The sequence below is a fragment of the Chelmon rostratus genome, chromosome 17 (assembly GCF_017976325.1).
Source record: "Chelmon rostratus isolate fCheRos1 chromosome 17, fCheRos1.pri, whole genome shotgun sequence".
In the NCBI taxonomy this organism is placed as follows: domain Eukaryota; kingdom Metazoa; phylum Chordata; class Actinopteri; order Chaetodontiformes; family Chaetodontidae; genus Chelmon; species Chelmon rostratus.
Genome location: NC_055674.1, coordinates 16,248,856 through 16,267,989, shown reverse-complemented (window position 1 = coordinate 16,267,989; position 19,134 = coordinate 16,248,856). Strand labels below are relative to the sequence as shown.

General features: G+C 41.6%; 1 protein-coding gene across 4 annotated transcripts; it reads right to left on the bottom strand.

Moving 5' to 3' along the window:
• Positions 1-4,112: 4,112 nt before the first annotated feature.
• On the bottom strand, positions 4,113-18,698 carry clcn7 (chloride channel 7). Of its 4 annotated transcripts, none has more exons than XM_041957492.1 (25): positions 18,483-18,698; positions 17,372-17,449; positions 15,821-15,886; positions 15,338-15,403; positions 15,044-15,176; positions 14,517-14,626; positions 13,837-13,917; positions 13,629-13,691; positions 13,358-13,441; positions 13,083-13,176; positions 12,313-12,377; positions 12,037-12,153; positions 11,894-11,948; positions 11,681-11,741; positions 10,034-10,175; positions 8,974-9,067; positions 8,624-8,796; positions 8,110-8,161; positions 7,829-7,956; positions 7,545-7,630; positions 7,190-7,322; positions 6,477-6,536; positions 6,194-6,370; positions 5,858-5,935; positions 4,113-5,702 (listed from the first exon to the last, which is right to left on the bottom strand). In XM_041957492.1, exons 1-25 carry the CDS (start codon positions 18,594-18,596, stop codon positions 5,616-5,618), a joined length of 2,397 nt encoding a protein of 798 aa, XP_041813426.1. In that variant the 5' UTR covers positions 18,597-18,698; the 3' UTR covers positions 4,113-5,615. The 4 variants fall into 4 exon arrangements, with proteins under 4 accessions (XP_041813426.1, XP_041813427.1, XP_041813428.1 ...); XM_041957493.1 differs by having other exon boundaries at positions 17,372-17,422; XM_041957494.1 differs by lacking the exon at positions 17,372-17,449.
• Positions 18,699-19,134: the final 436 nt, after the last annotated feature.

The window sequence follows — 19,134 nt, the reverse complement described above, 5'->3', positions numbered from 1 at the left end:
ACAGCATTTCATTTGTACACTTCCTGGTTGTGTGTACATCTATTGCATTTACCACAAACCAGGACATTCCTGCCTATAATCACAGCCTTAGTTTGTATTTGTATGTAGGCTAAAAGGCTAAAGGCAGGGTCCACGGGTAGAATAGTCTGCAATCTGTTTGTGAGCCCAAGGGGTAAGCGAGAGCTGCCCGACAGGTCGAGCAGAAACTACTGCAGGCTCACTCAGGAATGGGAAAAATAGCCGCAGGGCAGTTTAGCCACTGAGGTTTGTGCCTCCAGATGTGATGGAGAGAGGCAGATGCTGTATGTTAAGGCAAGCGCTGAGACGAGAAACACATTTTCCAAAACGCACCTACAGCTATTTCACGCTTCAGATCATCACTGCAAATATTTAGTCTGACCGTAGTGGTCCAGCACCTTAATGAAAGCCCCTGTTCAGCCATGATGCCGGCTCACTGACTGTCTCACACCCTGTTACACCTGTTTGTCTTTAGGTTGCTGCCATTAAGTCATGCAGCTGAAAGAAACTCATGCTCTGTTTCACAGTGTCATTGCAGCGGTGGAAAGGAACTAAGTGCATTAACTCAAGAACAAGTTTTAGGTACGTGTACTTTACTAAAGTAAGTGCAGCACTTTTCTTTGTGAAAGAGTATTTCTACGCTGGAGAATACCAGCGTGGTTCTTTAAACACTGTGCTCTGAGCCATACTACAGTAAAACGATGATTAATAGAGATTATTTTAAAGAGATTTCATTTAATAGAATAGAAGTATGTTTCACGATAGCCAAGCACAAGATAGCCAAGCACAAGTCACTTGGCTCTTTGGATAAAATCACACAGCACTGAAGTGTTTCTCTCCATAAAAAGAAAAATCCCCTCAAACCGGAAAAACCTGGAGCCTCATTGTACAAATCCGTCACTTCAAAATGGTTAACGACAGTAAAAACTGATTTAATGTCGCCGCCTCGCCCCACCAATCGCCCCTGTCAGTGTCAGCAGTACGTCTTCCTCCTGTCTGTCCTAAAGCAAGCAGCGCTGTAAACCCATTATATCCATATTGCTTTATGGAAATATAAATCAGCAGCGGCGGCAGTGGTCCCCGGTGGGATGAGTGGCGTCTATAAAATGCGTGCTTGAACAAAGTAGTCCTGGATGGTGTCGTAAAGAGTGTCTCAGCGTAAGGAGCCCCCCAGGGTTCAGCCACGCAGACCCCAGCAGCAGAAACCCCTGACAAAATGCTCAGCAGGCCTCGGCCGACATTTCCAATACAGAACTTTTTCCTTGTAATCAAGTATTTTGACGTTGCTGAGATGTCACACAGATGACTAAAGACTTTTACTGTGATGAGGACAATGAGCTGAGATGCTGATTCATTTAACACAAAGGCAGTTTTGACATCTCACATTAAATACTAAAACGAATGATGGCTGAACTCCGTTAAGCTGCTTGAGTTTCAGGGTCCTGGTATTGTGCATGCTGGCTCACTGTCGCGCTGTCATGACTAATTATGTTTTCACACTAAAATTAGAGTCAAACCTACAGACACAAGTTTTTTTATCGTATATAAACCTGTTGAAAATAGGTGATTTTTCAGATGTGCCACGTGCGACGTCACAAATGAAGTGGAAAACAGGGAGCAGCTGAAAGCAGAATGGAGGCAATGGTAGCCAAAAACTGCAGTTCCTCTAATGGCCACTTGAGGCTGGCTCCAAATCCCCATAGACCCCCATATAAACATGTTTACAGCCTGCTACAAAAAACAGTTTTGGTCTCTGCAGCTAATTTGGTGAAGGAAGTGAAGATCGCAACATGAAGATAAACACACAAATAGACAGGACAAAAAAAAACAGCATTTTTTAGGCAGCAGCAGAGGACATTCCTCAGAGCATTCCACACGTCTCCAGCAGACGAGTTAACGAAGCTCCTCAGAGCCTCCAGGTAACGCTGGAGGAGTCATTTTGCTCCGCCCTGAGCTCGTTCAATACCTGAATAGTCGTGTCCACAAATATCAGGTTGCCTAAAAGGCTCAGTGGCAGTCAGACTGCCCTTTGTCCTCCTTCTTTTCAGCTGATTGATGAGTGTACTTTAGGCTGTCTGTTAATACAGCCTGGATGGTAATTTCTCCAGAAAGTCAGACCGTTTCAAAGCAAAAGCCAATAGAAATGTATAGAGCTGCAGCAGCCAGAGCCAGGCTAGCTGTTTCCCCATGTTTCCAGTCTTTATGCAATGCTAAGATAACTGACAGTAGCTCACTACAGACATGAGTGTGGTATTGTAATTCTGTGATGTTTGCAGTCATGACAATAATAATCCAGATACATCCTGATAAAATCCTGTTATCCAATCCAGACATCACCTTCAATACGCACAACTAATGATGATACATGTAAAATGATAATGATGATGAGTATCCTATATGTATCACATATAGGATTATTACATTAGAAGATTTGCTTCTGTATCATCTGAACAAACAATGTGGCTAAATCTGAAAATGTAAAACTGCACACGCCAATGAACTGAACATAGTGTGCTGATGTTTTTATTGCGTATCTAAAAGTGTAAATAAAGAAGCAAAAAGCATGCATAGCCATCCCATTTGATCTAACTGCTCCCTTATATATATATTTAGTGTGGACACTGGCTTCACAGATGTGTGTTACTTATTGTTTATGACTCTGTTGTAATCTTCATCATATTTGACACAGCAGAATTCTAATAAATACCATAATTCTTGAATGCAACCATTCACAGCAACACGTTTCTTGTTATTCTAAAAAAAAAAAAAAAAGGGCATTACATCCATATTTGAAGCTAAAGAGAGACTTTGAGAGGCATGTGAATGGAACAAGTGCAAAAAGGGCAACTTTTGGACAAGGACTGAAAATGCTGCAGGCATGTCATGTTTAGCAAACAAGCCTCAGGGGTGTATGGTATGGGTTTCTTTCCAAAGTTGCAGGATGAAATCGGTGCACCACAGCAGGTACACACACACACACATTCTGTTGCACATCAGTGCTGGAGGAGATGAAGGCTACAGCTTGACAGTATGTTGCTGAAGTGGTTAGTAGAGCATCAGTTTATTGTGAATTACTCACACAGACTTAATTGCATTTGAAAATACAGCATAGTCTGCTTTGCGAGCTAGTTGGCTAGTACCAGCTAAAGTTAGTAGCCCTCCCTCAATCTGGTTGTTTATCCCTCTGGCCCGCTAGCTGGTCATGATTTACGGTAGCACAGCAGCCTATTTAATATTCACAAAGGAGAGCTGTGTGAATGCTGCAGCGGTTCCCTCTGACATATGACCACTTCAGACCAATCAAGGGATGACAATGATGACGACGATCAGGCAGCACAACAGTTGCAGTTGTTCTCTAAATCAATTTGCATTGTTGATTGTAGTCAATTCATGTGAATTTATGCCTCTTAAAAGAGTGAAGCTGACAAGATTTTGCTCTGTTTCAAGAAAAGTCTAGGGAAGGACCGCCATGCCCCCTGCACTAATTGTGACCCCTGAGAATTTTGGCTTGCATGTTGATCTAGTTGGCATGTACGGGTGGAGCAAGTGTTTATCTGACCTTTTTCTGACATCTAGTGGCCGATGGGAGAAGTGATATCAGTGGTCGGCAGGTGTGTATGAGAGAGAGAGAAATTCCTCAGGGCATTACTCAGGGTATCTGTTACAGCCAGGTGTTTTAGTTTTAGGTGCAAGTTCAGTGAGTAATTCTCCATGTTGAGAATGAATTGGTGGATCCAGTGAGCTGTGTTATCAGTACTGTACTGCATATGGTGCACGATTTCCCCTGTGGGCTGGCACTGCTTGTCAGATCACATTTTATTTCCTCTGCTGAGTGTGTCTGCTGCATAACTAATCATCTTACAGAATAGTATCTACTGCCATCTTTCGATGGAACAAGTGTTTAATCCAGAGACACTGCCCTGTAATTTAAAGGTCACAGGTCTGATCCTGGCAAGCAAATTCTTTCAGGGGGCTAAGTTCTGCACTCTGAGGTCATCTCTGTTTGGAAAAGAGTGTTTATAAATGCCACATGACAGGTAAATCTGGTTTACATGTCCTCAGATTAAACAGATAAACAAAATAACATTAGATAAATTTCAACTTTATTACTTCACAAAAGGTTCATCCAGTGGTTATAAAATCGAGCATAGTCTATATTTTAACATTCAGAACTGTACAACAAAACAAAGAAATTGAAAAAAAAAAAAAAAAATCAAGAATAAAACCAATGAAGTGCACAAAGACAAAAATTAACACTGACACTTGAAGAAATGTTTAGTTTTATAAATTGATCAAATAAAATAATCCGAAAAACAGAGTATCTGTGTTTTGTGTGGCGGCCTGACTGGGCAGGAATAAACTGATTGGTTTAAACAGAAGGTATGTGGTAACAACAGATTACATTCACATTGAGCTTCAGGAGGGACACTTGTGGGTATTTCTCAACAAAAAAAACTTTTTTCAGTAGTAGATCAAAGTGCAAACATTTTCAGTTGTGAAAAATGATGTTTGTACCTCTGAGTTTTAATCAATTTTTTACTGACAGTAGTACAAATATAAATATATATGTATACTCATTAAAGCTGACAGACAGAGGGAAAGATCTGTATCTGTGTTTCATAACAGATCTCTCTTGCTAAAACTGCCTCCCACGTTTGTGGAGGTGTCTTGAATTATGGAACATGTAGAATCCAGATCACACATTAAGTTAAAACAAGCGTTCAACATCAACAATAAATAACAGCATTCGCTCAGTGCAAAACTACACAAGAATGGAAAATACTGCCTTTTCTAACAACGCCGAAAAGCACAAAAAACAGTCAGTGAAGTTGTCGACATTATAAACCGACTCTTGAACGCTCACTCAAAATCAGGCTTTCAAAGCAAAACACCACACTCGAAATGTCTCCTTCAGTTCAAAGATACAAAGCATCCACTTGAATTCTTTAAAAACATGATTTATCAGTGTAAGAACTGATTAATAGTGTATCATCGCATCATCGTAACATCACTCGATGAGGAAAGTAACGCTGAACTGTTTACGTGATGTTGAGGAGGCAGAAGAAGACTAAGATCAGACAGAGATTGATATGTGTGGATGTTTGCGTGAACAAAACAATTTACCAGCAAACACACATCAAACGGAGTCTCCTCTTGTCCAGCTGGCAGAGGTCCGGTCATTCTGACTTTATTTGACCCCATACAACACAAACAAGTTACCAAAGCCTTATGCTAAGGTACCATTTGATGCCTCACACAACTATTATAATAATAATAATAATAATCATTGTTATTATTATTATTATAATGGAAGTCTGGAACTTAGAATCCTTTCAAAGTAAATCACCTGACACAGGCTGAAAAGAGCTAATTTAATTGAGTCTTTAGTCTTGAGTATTTAATGAGTCTTTTTGTTAATAACCCTAATCTGTTAAGGGGTTTCCTTGTGTTGTCATGGTGACCGTTTTGGCATCAAAGAATAGACCTCTTGTGGGCCCTTGATGGTTGTCCTTTTAGGCTGCATAGCTGGTGGGCAACAGCTTATGAGGCATGAGGTGGTCAAAGTTCATGGATTTGTGTGTGTGTGTGTGTGTACACTATGTCTGGGCCAGCTGAAGTTCCTCCAGTCCGTGCTTTCCCAGGTGATATCTGGCCAAGTCTTTCCTGGTCACCAGTCCAACCACCTGCAGAGGGCCACAAACCAAAAAAACATGACATCGGGACAATGATGGTGATCATCGTGGCATTCAGCAGCATGAAAGTGTTAAACAGCATAAGGAGATGTTCTTGTGAAGGCTAAAAAACACACAGGGAAATAAAAAAAGACACACGGTCTTACCCTGTTATCATCCACCACCACCAGGTGTCGGAGTCCCAGCGCTCTGAACAGCTTAAACACACGAGGCAGAGATGTTTCCTGCAAGCAAGCCGCCTCTTTTAACTTCCACTTCCACAGTCATTTAGTCAGTTAAACAAAACCTTACGCTTCAACACCAAAGAAACCAAACTGAGATTTAGTAAATCCCTATAACAGAGCACACTAAGAAACACTTTCAACTGAGGGGAAAAAAATGAAGACGTCTCATGTATAGACATTTAGCAGCATAGCATCTGTGAGACAGCTACAAGTTAAAAACTGGGGCAAGTCTTTGCTTGTGTGTGAGTGTGTGTGTACCTGTAGCACGGTGTAAGGCGTCGCGTTCATGAACTCAGTGAGGTCCATCATACACTCCCTCTCGTCCTGGGAGACGTGGATGCTCTGGATCGGGGGGAAGCGGGGATATGCGTCCCTGAAGTCCTTCAGCTGGAGCTTCCTCTGGGTGAGCCGGGACCGGGCCAACTCCACGAACACCTGCCAGGACAGAGCAGGGACCGCTGTGACCGACTGCATTTAAACTACCACACCGAGGACGCGTCTGTAAATGCTGCCAGCGTCTTTGTCTTATCGCTGCTGTTACCTTGTGCTTGAGAAGGACAATGAGCTGAGAGCGGAGGATGAGGCCGCAGAGCTTCGCTGGCTGAATGGGAGAGAGGAGAACAGAAGAAGAAAGGGAGGTGTGATTCATGAAAGGAAATGTTTTTATGCTATTCTGTGAGCTCAACCTCGAAATCAGAATCCCTTTCTGGTTCAGTACTTTCAGACAATGATGTTCAGTGGCAGGAGTTGTCTCAGATCTCTTATTTACTGCTGTATGAGCTGGTATTTCTGCATCATTTTTCAAAAGATTTCTCCCTTGAAAAACTGTTGATTATTGGTCAAAAAAATGGCATCTTAAGAGAGACCAAAATTGCTTTTCCTGTTGATATTTTAGACTGATATCTTGGAAATATTACATAATTATTACAAGTTTTCTAAAAGTTGATCACTTTTGAAAACGCTGCATTATCTAATTAAATATGCACTAATTAGCATAAATGTCCGGAACACCAGAACTGACATCTGAACTAAAATAAACACCAAAATGTGTATTTTGGATGTTTTCTGACAGAAGACTGACAGAAAACATGCTGTCGAAGCACAATACCCAAACGTTCTAACTGCCTAGTGCATCAGTGCATCTGGTGGACAGAATTTACCCATCGGAGGATCCAAGCAGGTTAAAACCATCATTTTCTTTATTTAAGTCAGTTTATTGCTGTACTGAAAAAACAAACTCAATTACAAACGTACCTCGTCACTACCGGTCACCTGCATGACGACTGGGAAGCCGTTGTGATTGGTCGACGTGTTGCTAAGGATGTCCACGATGGTTCCCACCTTCTCTATCCTGTTTAAACAGGTGACTGGAGAACTCATCACCTCTCTGGATGTAAGCAATGAGAGAATGAGGAAAAGCAGACAGTGAGAAAGTGCCAAGCACAAGTCCAATTCTAACATCTAAAATCTAAAGTCATAGTTCACTCGGATCTTTACAAGAAGGAACATGTGTCTTTAATTAACACTGTAATCACTACACCACATAATTTGATAATCATCCAATCAGAATGGCCGTCACGCAGCCATCAACAAACAGACAGGAGCTTACCTGGCGGTCAGCCAGTGGGAGGTGGCAGGAGCCTCCCAGTGCAGGAAGGGAACGCTCTGCAACTTGATGTGGATATCATACAGACCCTGAAGCAGGAAAAGACAGCTTACTGACACTGTGTGCCAATTCTATACAACATGCCAACTGTAAACAGTATGCACTATATACCTGTCTTTGCAGAAAACTAACTATACACACACAGTCAGATTTCAGAGGCATTTGCTGATTAAACAAAATGGAACAGTGAGGGAGGCAGGTACACGTGTCTGTACCTCTTTACTCACCTCTACAAAGTAGTCTCCTACTATCTTGGCCGTCATGAGGACGAGCATGATGGGAAGGCCGTATGTGACGTTTCCTGTAGCCTCCACCATGATGACAGTCAAACTGAGAGTCATCCTCACAATGCCACCTGCGCAGATTGATTATTTAAAGAAGAGCTAAGATGAGACGACAGCCTGTATTTAAAGCTCTCAACATGTATGTGTCGCTGTGGCCAGAATATTCTGGTCCAATTCTAATTTCCTAAAAAACGCTAAACATGGTAAGGATTAACATGACTCACCTAATTGAGCTGCAGCTCCAATTAGGGCATATTTACCAGGATCAGCCCAGATCTAACAAAATACACAAAATTAAACAGGGCATCATATCATCTGGAATATCATTTAAGTTCAAGAGGAAGACCTCGACTCAACATTTTTTCGAAAAATCTGCTTCCAGTATATATTTTCCTTTCACTTTTGTATTATAAGAAATGAGATGGTGGAACTCAGGTGTTAAAAACTACTATTTTCAACATGTCTCTTCTTCAGGAAACCCAAAAAGAAAAGAAATGTACACATCAGCATCAGCTGCTAAAAAGCTGTACCAAACACCAATGCTCAGGATATATAAATAGTCAGGAGTTATGGGAAATATGGTTTGAAGTTTGAGAAACCCCACTAACATGAGACAGAAACTACAGTTTTACACTCTTCCAACAATGAAGTGGCCTGTTTTCACTACAGGAGCTGGCAGGTGTTGTCCTCGTGCTACAGAGTGAAGCTTAATGCGCACACACACACACACACACTAACCGAGCCAGTGGAGGTGATGGAGGCCAGCAGTATTCCACACAGTCTTCCCCAGGCTGCTCCTATTAGCAGTGAAGGGATGAAGACTCCGGCAGACACCGCCAGGCCGTAGGTCCAACACGCCAGGAAGAAATAAGTCAGAGTGAACAAACCCAGCGTCAACGGATTGTAGGTTCCTTTAAGAAAGCGAGGAAGCAGAGGGTGATGTAAGGAAATGATAAACGAGCACAATGTTTCCAGTTTTATTTATTATTATATATTTCCCTTCACTTGGGCCCAAATACAAAACAACAGGGAGAAAAAATGTCTGGTGCACATGTTTGGACATTATTTTAGCAAGCCAACAGCTTCACCTGGCTGGTTGTGGAACAGACTACGAACACTTCTCTCAGGAGTGTTGAAGAAGGCTGTTGCCATGGAGTTATACTCCCCATCTGCACAGAACAACTAAAAGAGAGGGAGAGAGAGAGAGAGAAAATGATAATAGTGAGACGACGAGAGAAAGAAAAGGAGGCACAAAGAGCTGTCTTTCCTGTTTTTGTGTCCTTGTTGAAGCTTTTACGTGCTGTCTCCCTGCTGACATACATTAGAAAAGATAAGGATCAACAAAGGATTGTCAAACACATCCTGTATCTTGGATCAACCCTGAGATTGAATCTGTTCTTCTATTTAAATGTATCTAGCATTGCCTCTATTATTTGAACTAAGAGTCTAGGGCCATGCTGGCTAGTGTGAGGCTACACTTCAGCAAAAAGGTGCTTTTTAGCTGAATGATAAGTAAGCATGCTAATATGCGCACTATAACGACTAGGGCGCTGATGTTAAGCATATATATTGTTAGCCATGGTCATCATCTTAGGTTACATACTAGCTAACATTTGCTAATTAGTGCTAAACATGCGGTACACGTGAGGCTGATGGGAATGTCATCAGTTTATGTTTGGACCTGTTAGTGACCCTAAATGATCTTTTGGCACTTTTGGTCTTCTGCACAGGCAAACCTGGAATATCTGATGCTTTCATGTTGGAAAGCCTCATATCCAATGTACGTATTTACTAACGCCTATGGGTGGCGATGTCTGGACACACAAATCTGATGTGATCACTTGCAGATAGTCTGTTTTAGGACTTGATGTGAAAAGCAAATCTGATTTGCTTGCAGTCTCGACAAAGCCAAAGATTCAGTGTGAGGATGGCGTATCTGTTCTGAATTCGCACATGTTGCTGAAATCATGAACATCATCAAAGTGCATTTTTAAACTGTGGTGACACAGGACTACAACACCATCTAACTGACTTCCTCAGTCTTAACACCATCATCTAAAACTTGAAAAGTCAGAAAGAGATTGTGTTCAGACTGCTGACATAGGTGACATTTGTTAGAGGGGGGTGTGTGTGTGTGTGTGTGTGTACCTGCAGTGGATACTCTTCAGTGTGCTCTGGCCCCAGAGGCTGACAGTCATTGGAGAAGTAAATCATGGTGAATGACACTGTTGCAGTCACAGCAGCAACCAACATGGCCTCCATCACTTGCAAGCAAGGGCGATGAACGTACCTGTGACACACACACAGACACACACACACGCACACACAAGGGGAATATCTTCAAGTCCTTCACATAAAGGCTTTAATGAACCAGAAAGTTCCGAAACAATGACTTATTGTGACGAGGCTGCTCTGAATGGAAAACAAAGCTTCTCTTCTCTCTCTCATTGTGAGCCTTCAGGTGAAGTGGCAGCATAAATGTCAAGTGGAGGCAAGATCTGTTAGGAAGTGTGACACAAATACCGACTTTATCCTTACACTCACACACTGTGTCCGATGACAGAGGAGTAGTTTAAGAAGCAGGACTGCCCAGACTGGTACTGAATATAATACAGTGAGCAGATACTTTTCAACAAAAGCCACATATCAGGACATGAATGTCATTTTATTTATTTCCAGTTAGGCTGACAAATGTTACACAAAACACTAAATCTTACAATTAAATGTTTTCTGCAATTATTTGTATTTGGTTGACTGTTTATCAGAGGCTTTGTATGCAGCCTACTCAACATTTATGTATTTAAATAACAAGACAATACACTTCACTAGATTACTTTCAGTATTTGAATCACTTTTCAGACATTAAGTACCAAGCCTTGGCACTTAATCTAGTAAATATTTGTTCTGACAAATTACAGCTACAACTAGTAAATTAAGGCATATTCATTCTCCTCACAGGCAAAATAAATGGAGGTGTTTTTTGGTCTACTTTTATTATGATATATACTGTGTGTATATATTTTTCCTCAGCTGTGTGTGCAGGTTTATGCTGCTGCCTCGTATTCACTTGTACTGTATTACTGACTGGTGTGCCATTACTATTGTATGATTATTGTGTGATTATTATGATACATATCTCACAATCACCAAAATCTGAATTCCCTCGAGGTGACGGACAACCTGAAAACAGGCCACCGGCCACAGCTGTCGCTGGCACAGAGGCACAAAAGACAAAGTTTGCAATAGCAATACTACTACATCTAAAAAAATAATTAATAATAATACAGAGCATGTGCATAGCATAATGCAGTTTTGAGTTCTTCTGATCAGTCAGACTGTAACTCATGCTATCTTGGTTTATCACAGACAGATCATTATTACTATCCAAGAACATATATCTGCATCATAAACTACTTCAACTTGTGAAAAGTCTAATTTGTTGTTGCTAGAACAGCTTTCCACACAATTATCATAAAATCTGTAAACAAGGAAGCAGGAACTGCAGGCATCTTAGCAGAAGTCCCCTCCCAGAGCAAGTCTCCCAGTGAGCATACCTGTTCTCACTCTCTATTTTTAAACACTTCAAGCACAACATGTCTGAAAATTTCCCCGTCTTGCACCCCACCCTGCCTTTGACAGGCAACAGCAAAGCCTTCACGCTTCTATGTGTTGTTTTTATTGGCACACTGATCATACAAAGCAACCCCTCATGTTTCACGTGACCCTTTGCTCAAAGTTTTTTTTCCCTCGAGTTGTTTTGTGCTTGTAAGTATTCGACACCTTTCTAAGCCTTACCTGATCCTGAAGATGGTCAGCCAGTAGTTGAGAACATTAAACAGAGCTCCCAGTAATCCACCTGCACAGGAGGGGGATGAAAAAAAGAAAATACACACACACACACACAGGCTGTCATGTTTCAAACTTGAAAAACTGGCTAATGTGTCTAATTTCTCCTTAGTTAAACTTGAGTCAAGTGCATCCTGTGAAGAACAGAATAAGTGTTTTTACCTATAGCTCCCATCGCGATGAATAAGGGAATCTCATAGAGGTTATAGGCCACACTCTGAAAAAGGACAAAATTACATCACGTCATCTTTTACAATGACAAACAACATAGAGCTGGAAAAATACACAATATATACGTTTCTCACATCACTCTCAAAGCGTCCAAAGTTGATGAGACCCGGGTTGGAAAGGTCCCCTGGATTGTTGTGATAGATACTGAGGAAGAAGTTCAGGGTGAACGTCGAGATCATGGAGGCGAAGAACTGCAGGTGAAGATGCAGGAACAAGAAGGAGGGTGAGAAATGAAAAGGGAAGGAGCCAAAAAACACAAACATTTGTCATCCTCAAACTTCAACCCTTGACAAAACTGCATGACATTAATGAGTTTACGAAGGCGGTGCACGTGGGACAGCGTGACTTACTATCCTCCACGTCAGCATCTGGTTCCAGAACGAAGCTCCCTCCTCCAGAGAGAACAAAACACCACCTGTCGACCGAAGAGACAAAATCACAGTCATTTTAACAAAACAATCCCTTTGATCAACGTATGCCTGATGAGTGTATGCCAAGTTGGCTGGTAGCATCACACATCAAAAATGTGTGCAGACGCGTCAGTGACTCTGCACATTTTAATTATAATATTTTTCTGCGTTCAATACATTAGTGCTAAATAAATATTCATTGGCACCAAAAACAAAGAGATGCTGCTGGGTGCTAATGTGCGCACTAGAATGTTTTTTGATTACCTGTGGATATTTATTTTGTTGATACATTTTTTATGTGTAGTGGAGATCTACTAAACAGAGACAGTGCAGACAATAACGTTACTTTTAAATTGTTCTCACTTAAGTTCTGTCTCATTTGTTATTATTAAATTGTTGTATAATGAAAAAAATGATATCAGCATTATATATCAGCCATCAGTTGCTCTGCTCTATAAATAAAGGCATCTGTAAATGAAAAACCCATATTGGTTAACTATTAGTGACGGTATATCGCTATTCCTATTCACTGGAGAGCAAGCATTTTACAGGGAGTTTCCTCAGAGGTTTCTTTGTCTTCAGTTTGGGCACGCTGCCATATTGTTGGACTGTTGGCTTTATAGCAGCTAAACTCTAAACTGCCCACTAAACTGTGGCAGATAAACAACAAAGCACATGTTTCTTCTGTGTTCTGGGAAAAGTGCTTTTACCGACTGGTGCTCCAAACGCAGCTGAAACTCCGGCAGCAGCTCCAGCAGACACAAAGTCCCGCTTTTCTGTGTCTCTCCGGAAGTATTCAAAGATCTACAAACACACACACACACATACACACACTTATTACTAGTTACAGATCATTCTTACTCAAACACAAACACACACACACACACACACACACACACACACACACACACACACACACACACAGACACACACAGACACACACAGACACACACAGACACACACACACACACACACACAGACACACCTTGAAGTCTCTCTTTAAAGAGGTGCTCCTGCCCTGGGAGACTCCTGCAGCTACAACAGCACCAGAGTGAATCATGGGCCCTTCCTAAAGGGATTGTGGGTAAACAAGAGGACAGCAATGAACAAGACTTAGCAGTTATTTATATACAAAGTCAATTCATACAAAATCCCACATTTCCAACTATGAAAGCTCAAAACATTAGTCTGCAGTCTGCAGGTTTGTAAATATTCTGAATCAGCATTTGGGGCAGTCAGCGAGGGTTAATGTTTACCTTTCCGACAGCAAGACCGCCAACCACTGAGCAGATGACACCGCACACTTTCACCACCAGTGTCTGTGGATGACAAACACACAAGATGTTGAGGGCATGACAGCCCTTCCTGTTCAAAAACAGTGGCTTAATCACATCCATTCATGTGTGTGTGTGTGTGTGTGTGTGTGTGTGTGTGTGTGTGAGTGTGTGTTTTATGTGTCTGCACCTTGAGTCGTACCACCCTGGGAATCTTCACTCCATTCAGGTAACATTTTATCTGAGGAATACCACTTCCTGCTGCTATGGGCTGGAGGAGACACAGGAAGAGGTGAGGGGGTTAAACAGGGGCAGGATGTTACACTGAAGAGGCCTACAGTGTTTATGATTGCAGGAGCAATATCTGAAGAGGTGATCAGAGAACAGTGGCATTTGCGTATTCAGAATGAAACCAGAAATATTCACTCACTGGTTATCATGAGACCCGGCACTAACAGCTGACATGGCACACTTTGTGGGAATAAAATCCAGACTGAACCACTTCTTTGATCAGTGTGGTTGCAGGAGAAACCTCACTTAAAAACCCTCAGCTGGCCCGGCTAAGTGGCTAATAAACTGTGGCTAACCAGAGAGGCAGGAATAGAGAAGCATTTATCTTGAAAAACTTCCAGTATTACGCACTGTTGGGCTCAAACTGGTGTAGACATGCTATTGCCCAATTACTTTTCACTTCCAAATCTGTTTGAATGGTTTGTCATTCATGCTTTTTTGACACACTTCTCCTAAATCCAGTCCTTCACACTCGAGGAACACACAAAGGAGGAACTGAAATAAAGACAGGAATTGTGCTTCTAAAACAGAAGTTGGGACTATTACAGAGAGGTCACATTATTTCTCCTCCAGCCTTACCTCAAAAAATGCAACTATGATGGCCCCCACCATGACAAAGGCGGAGTTTAAGACAGCCCAGAGGATGAGAGAGATCGACAGGCCGCCCACCTCTGTAAACCTCTCAATGTCTGTGAGGGGCCAGAGGTCAAGGAAAGTTTGGGGGTCCTTAAGGCTCGTGGCTTAAATTAGCCAAACGTGGCCACACTGTTCAGCAGCCAATTATGATGTCTCATTAGCTCTTATGAACAACACAGGGTGAAGACATTAACACCATTTCAATGAAAGTAATGCCTACTTTGGCACATAATGACAGCCAGATGGGTTAAAGATGAGATATTTTAAAACATATGATGCTAGATGTACTATTTCCTGTACTCATGCAAAAAATGGAGAATTTGTTGTGGCCAACACCTGTGCACAACACCCTGCAACAGCTGAATCCCTTCAAACAAATTAACTTCCAGTCACTGCACTGTCTGTGCTGTGCTGTCCTAGCGCAGTAAAGTCCAGCCATCTGGCACAAGTTGTACAAATCTTCAGGATACTCTCTTTGACCACTTGGTATTTGATCCCAGCCAGCTCTTCCACCACGATGTCAATGAAACAGGCGATTAGGCCGGTCAGAAAGCCGATTAGACCGCAGACCACCCAGCGACTGATCTCCAGACAGCGAAAACCCTAAAAATACAACATGAGGAGGTACAGGAAAAAGGCACGGTGAGATGAAAGAGAGGAGGAGAGTTGAGAGAATGAAAGCAGATTAAAAGAAGGAAAACATGGATTTATTCACAGTAAAACATTGAGGTAGCATAACTCATGGTGAGTTCCACTCTGCTCACCATGTAACTCATCCTTCTCTCCTCCTCCAGAAACAGCTGGTTCTCAATGTTATCATAGTCCAGACTCTGGAATAACACACACATAGCAAATTAATATAACGAATCAGGAAAATGAAGCGAAAGGTAACAATGTTTAATTCTATTTTTCAATGTTTCTGGCAATGTGACAAAACTGAACATGTACTTGTGTGCATATACTTTTTAGATCAATGTCAGCAACTTGATGGCATACCAAAAATATGGTAATACAAATCTGATTTGATCAACTGTTGCCAGTTTCCAGCCTGTATAAGAAGATTACTGCCCCATTTCTTGCACCAACATTCATCCTACAGGGAGTCACTGAAGTTGCAGAATTCTACACAAACACACACACTCATACACTGTAGAAGCTTTCGTTAAAAACAGTGTCATCAAATGTCATCCAGGGTTTCCAAGATCACCTAATAATCATCATTCTGTTTGGCAAGCGGGTTGTTTTACCTCAAATTTAAGCGACAGCAGCTTCTCATTGTGAGGAATCTCTTTAGGTCGCCCCCTAAGAGAGTCCTGCAGGGGAAAACACAGAAAAACCACACAAACACTGAGCTTTGACCTCTGACCTGTTGGATCATGTGAGGGACAGCACGGAGCTAAGAACTGAGTTACTGGCATCCGAGGAATCACGCATTTCAGATACAACAACAGTGAGCACAGCAGCATCTCACAAGCATTTGAAACAACAAGAGGAAGACATTTTTTAATCTCAAAGGTCACTTCAGAAGAAAAAGAGAGGATAGGTCTGACAGAGTTTATCTAACGATTCTGGAGCACAGTGAGGTTGGAAAAAAAACAACAGACCAGTGTTTCCTCCAGAAGATTTAGCATAAAGCTAAGAAAGAGCCAATTATTGTGGGTGTGTTTTTCAATGCTAACACTTACTATTTGGTGTTGAAGGAAACACTGGTGGATAAGAGAGCTTTCTGACACACATATCAAGCCAGCTTCAGGCAATTCAGAAGAACTACATTTCATGCTTACATGCAATGTTAAGTGGGCCTCTGTCACACGGCTATGGCCCATCTGTGCAGCCACATAATCAGCAGCAAATCAAGCAGCTACGTGAGAGAGTTGACATTCCCATAAACAGGCCAAAGCACTGTGTGGGGAAATAAACGTCTGCCTACGGCATACAGCAATCAAGCAAATCACATGCATGGCATAACATTCCCATCAGCCAGTGAAAACAGAACTGAATCTGATGGTTTCTGTCATGGAGGGAAACGGACGTGATGTCTTCAGCCATAAAGTCCTGTACTGGGTTTTAACTGTGATGATGATTAAACCCGACTCTGATATTTTCATATCCATTTGATAAGGTCTTGGCTAAACTGCCTGTTGCTCTGTACTTAAATGTTATGTTTTTTGTTTTTTTTCTGTTTTTTGTTGTATTTTTTTTTTAATCAGTGACCAGTGCGTGGGATCCATTTCTGAAAATGCGAAATGGTTGAGCGGTCAGAGTCGAACACATTATCAAACACATCGTCTGCATCAATTTATCATTTGCAATGCATCATGGTGGAAACTGTGAGACAGTTTCCAAGCACGTGCCTATCATGCAGACTGGATGAGTCAACCGTCACTGTGCTGATTTGACCTCTCAGCAGGTCATTTCTCTGTCAGATTTCTCACATTAGGCCTAAGGTGTATTCAGTAGGGAGAAACTGAGATTAAATGAAATACGATTTTATCTGAAGCCTCACTTTATCTCATGCTGCATCTCACAAATCAGGCCTCAAGACTCCATGAATGCACAAACGCAGCCTGAGTTTGACTAAACTCACATTACACCAACTGTTAAATCCCCCTACATGTTGACAAACCTAATCGCTTCCCATTGATTTGGTTGTAGATAGGTGGGGATTTATTATTACAGCGGATGAACTAACGACACTTCAGGAGTCTAAGAGAGGTGCTGCTAAGGTTCTTGATGGTTGATGATCAACAGGAGCGACAGACACAGAGAGAAAGAGTGCGATCCAGCCCGAACTTTACCTCATCTGACGTCATCTCCTCCTCCAAATCCACCGTGCTGAGTCTGCCTATCTGAAATATACCGCGTCCTTCAGACAGCTACAGACATCACAGACAGCAACAGAAATATATGTATGTGTCTGAGTGTGGCAATTTCAGGGCTGATGTTTGAACATCACACAGATGGTGCTACTCAGTTCAGAGTAACAGAGACCAAGAAGAATAAGCAACTAACACCGAATCTATGATACAGCACTCTGCTGACTACTGTACAACGAAGCCCTACACTAGCAGAAATACTGTATATTCAGTCATATCTGACACAAGAGCAAGTTAATGTACATATCTAAAAGTCTACTTTTGTTTCTTTCAAATTCAAATAACTCTTACTTAAATAAATTCACAAAAGAAGAGCAAGTAGTTTACTTCCACCTATGGTCCTGATGGACTGGGAAGTCACTGACTAGTCCTGGTAGCAGCAGTAGAGGAAACGGGAACTTGGGTTTTCCAGTGTTTCTATTTTAGCTGGACAGGTGACGTCCTTCAGTCCAAATATAGCAGGTCTCATATCATTATCAGAGTCTGATATTGACTTTTAGTGTTATTCTTTCCTCTAACATTATAAAGGCACCCTTGCAGAGGAATAAAATACTATCTATAACAGGATAAGATTATCTTGCTGTAATCCAATGCAACCTCATTAGATGACTTGGGAAGGTAGTTTCAAATAAGCTACTGAAAAGTCCAAGTATCAACTATTGGAGGGACTATCTTATCAAAACTCTCTGTGATCTGATTACTGAACTAAACATTTTGTAGAGAACTGAATTTAATTACGTGCATCGTGTAATTAATTACATTAACGCTAAGTTCCTTACTTTTATGCAGTTACGCCCCGTCCCAAGCAAAGCTTTTTGTTGCCTCTAATACCCAACTGCAAGCATACGGTAACACAAGAAAACACACCCCTAAATGAACGCTGTGTATGCGGCAGTGCATTAAAATTAATCACAAGCATTCATGACCCATGCAGCATTTAAAATAAGTTTGTAGTTGTGAATAAATGACACAGCATCTTCTTAATGCTGCAAAACAACCGTTAGGCTAACTAAGCCAAACATGCTAGCTGTACCTGTCTGGAGTGTCTGGGCTGTTCGGAGCCGTTGAGCAGCGGGGTCCCCTCTCCGGTTGCCCCGGACTCGTCAGCTCGGCTGGACCACGACACTTTCTTCGTAATGTTGGCCATGGTGGCCTCCGGTAGCTTGCCGCCCTAAATGTCGCTAATTTAGTTCATTAATTGCAGTTTTTTGCTGGCTAACTACTGTTCCTCAGCTCCCCATGACCATTCCTGTAACTCGTGACGTTTTGTACGGCTCGCACGCAGGGACAAAAATATCCGCTTTGGCGCGTTGGCTACTGGGATTTGTAGTTTTAATGTTCAGGCCTCTTTTTTCCACAAATTAGGGACTAAAACGAAAGAGTTGCAAGAATGATTGCTTTGTAGACCAGATCATACACAATTTGAAGACAATTGGACTCATGCAACCAGCAAACCAAGCACACGATGAGTTTTACTAAATTTATTCATGTAAAAATAAGCATTGAACTTTTCTATTGGCAATCCAAAAAAAAGACACATCTTCACTCATACAGTGGCCGTCAACTTAAAAAAACATCCACAAACAGGTAAGAAAGAAAGTGCAGCATCACTGACAAAAAAAATAGCCAATACTAATATGAATAATTATTGGCTGTTTTATTATATAACGTTATATGTGTCTTAG

What these genes read in the sequence shown, in the direction of transcription:
- clcn7 (XM_041957492.1), bottom strand. Translation starts at nt 18,596, where the DNA reads ATGGCCAACATTACGAAGAAAGTGTCGTGGTCCAGCCGAGCTGACGAG. An exon ending in AGGAGATGACGTCAGATGAG is followed by an intron (nt 15,887 to 17,371) that starts GTAAAGTTCGGG and finishes TTTCCCCTGCAG; the next exon opens with GACTCTCTTAGGGGGCGACC. An exon ending in TTGGACGCTTTGAGAGTGAT is followed by an intron (nt 11,949 to 12,036) that starts GTGAGAAACGTA and finishes GTCCTTTTTCAG; the next exon opens with AGTGTGGCCTATAACCTCTA.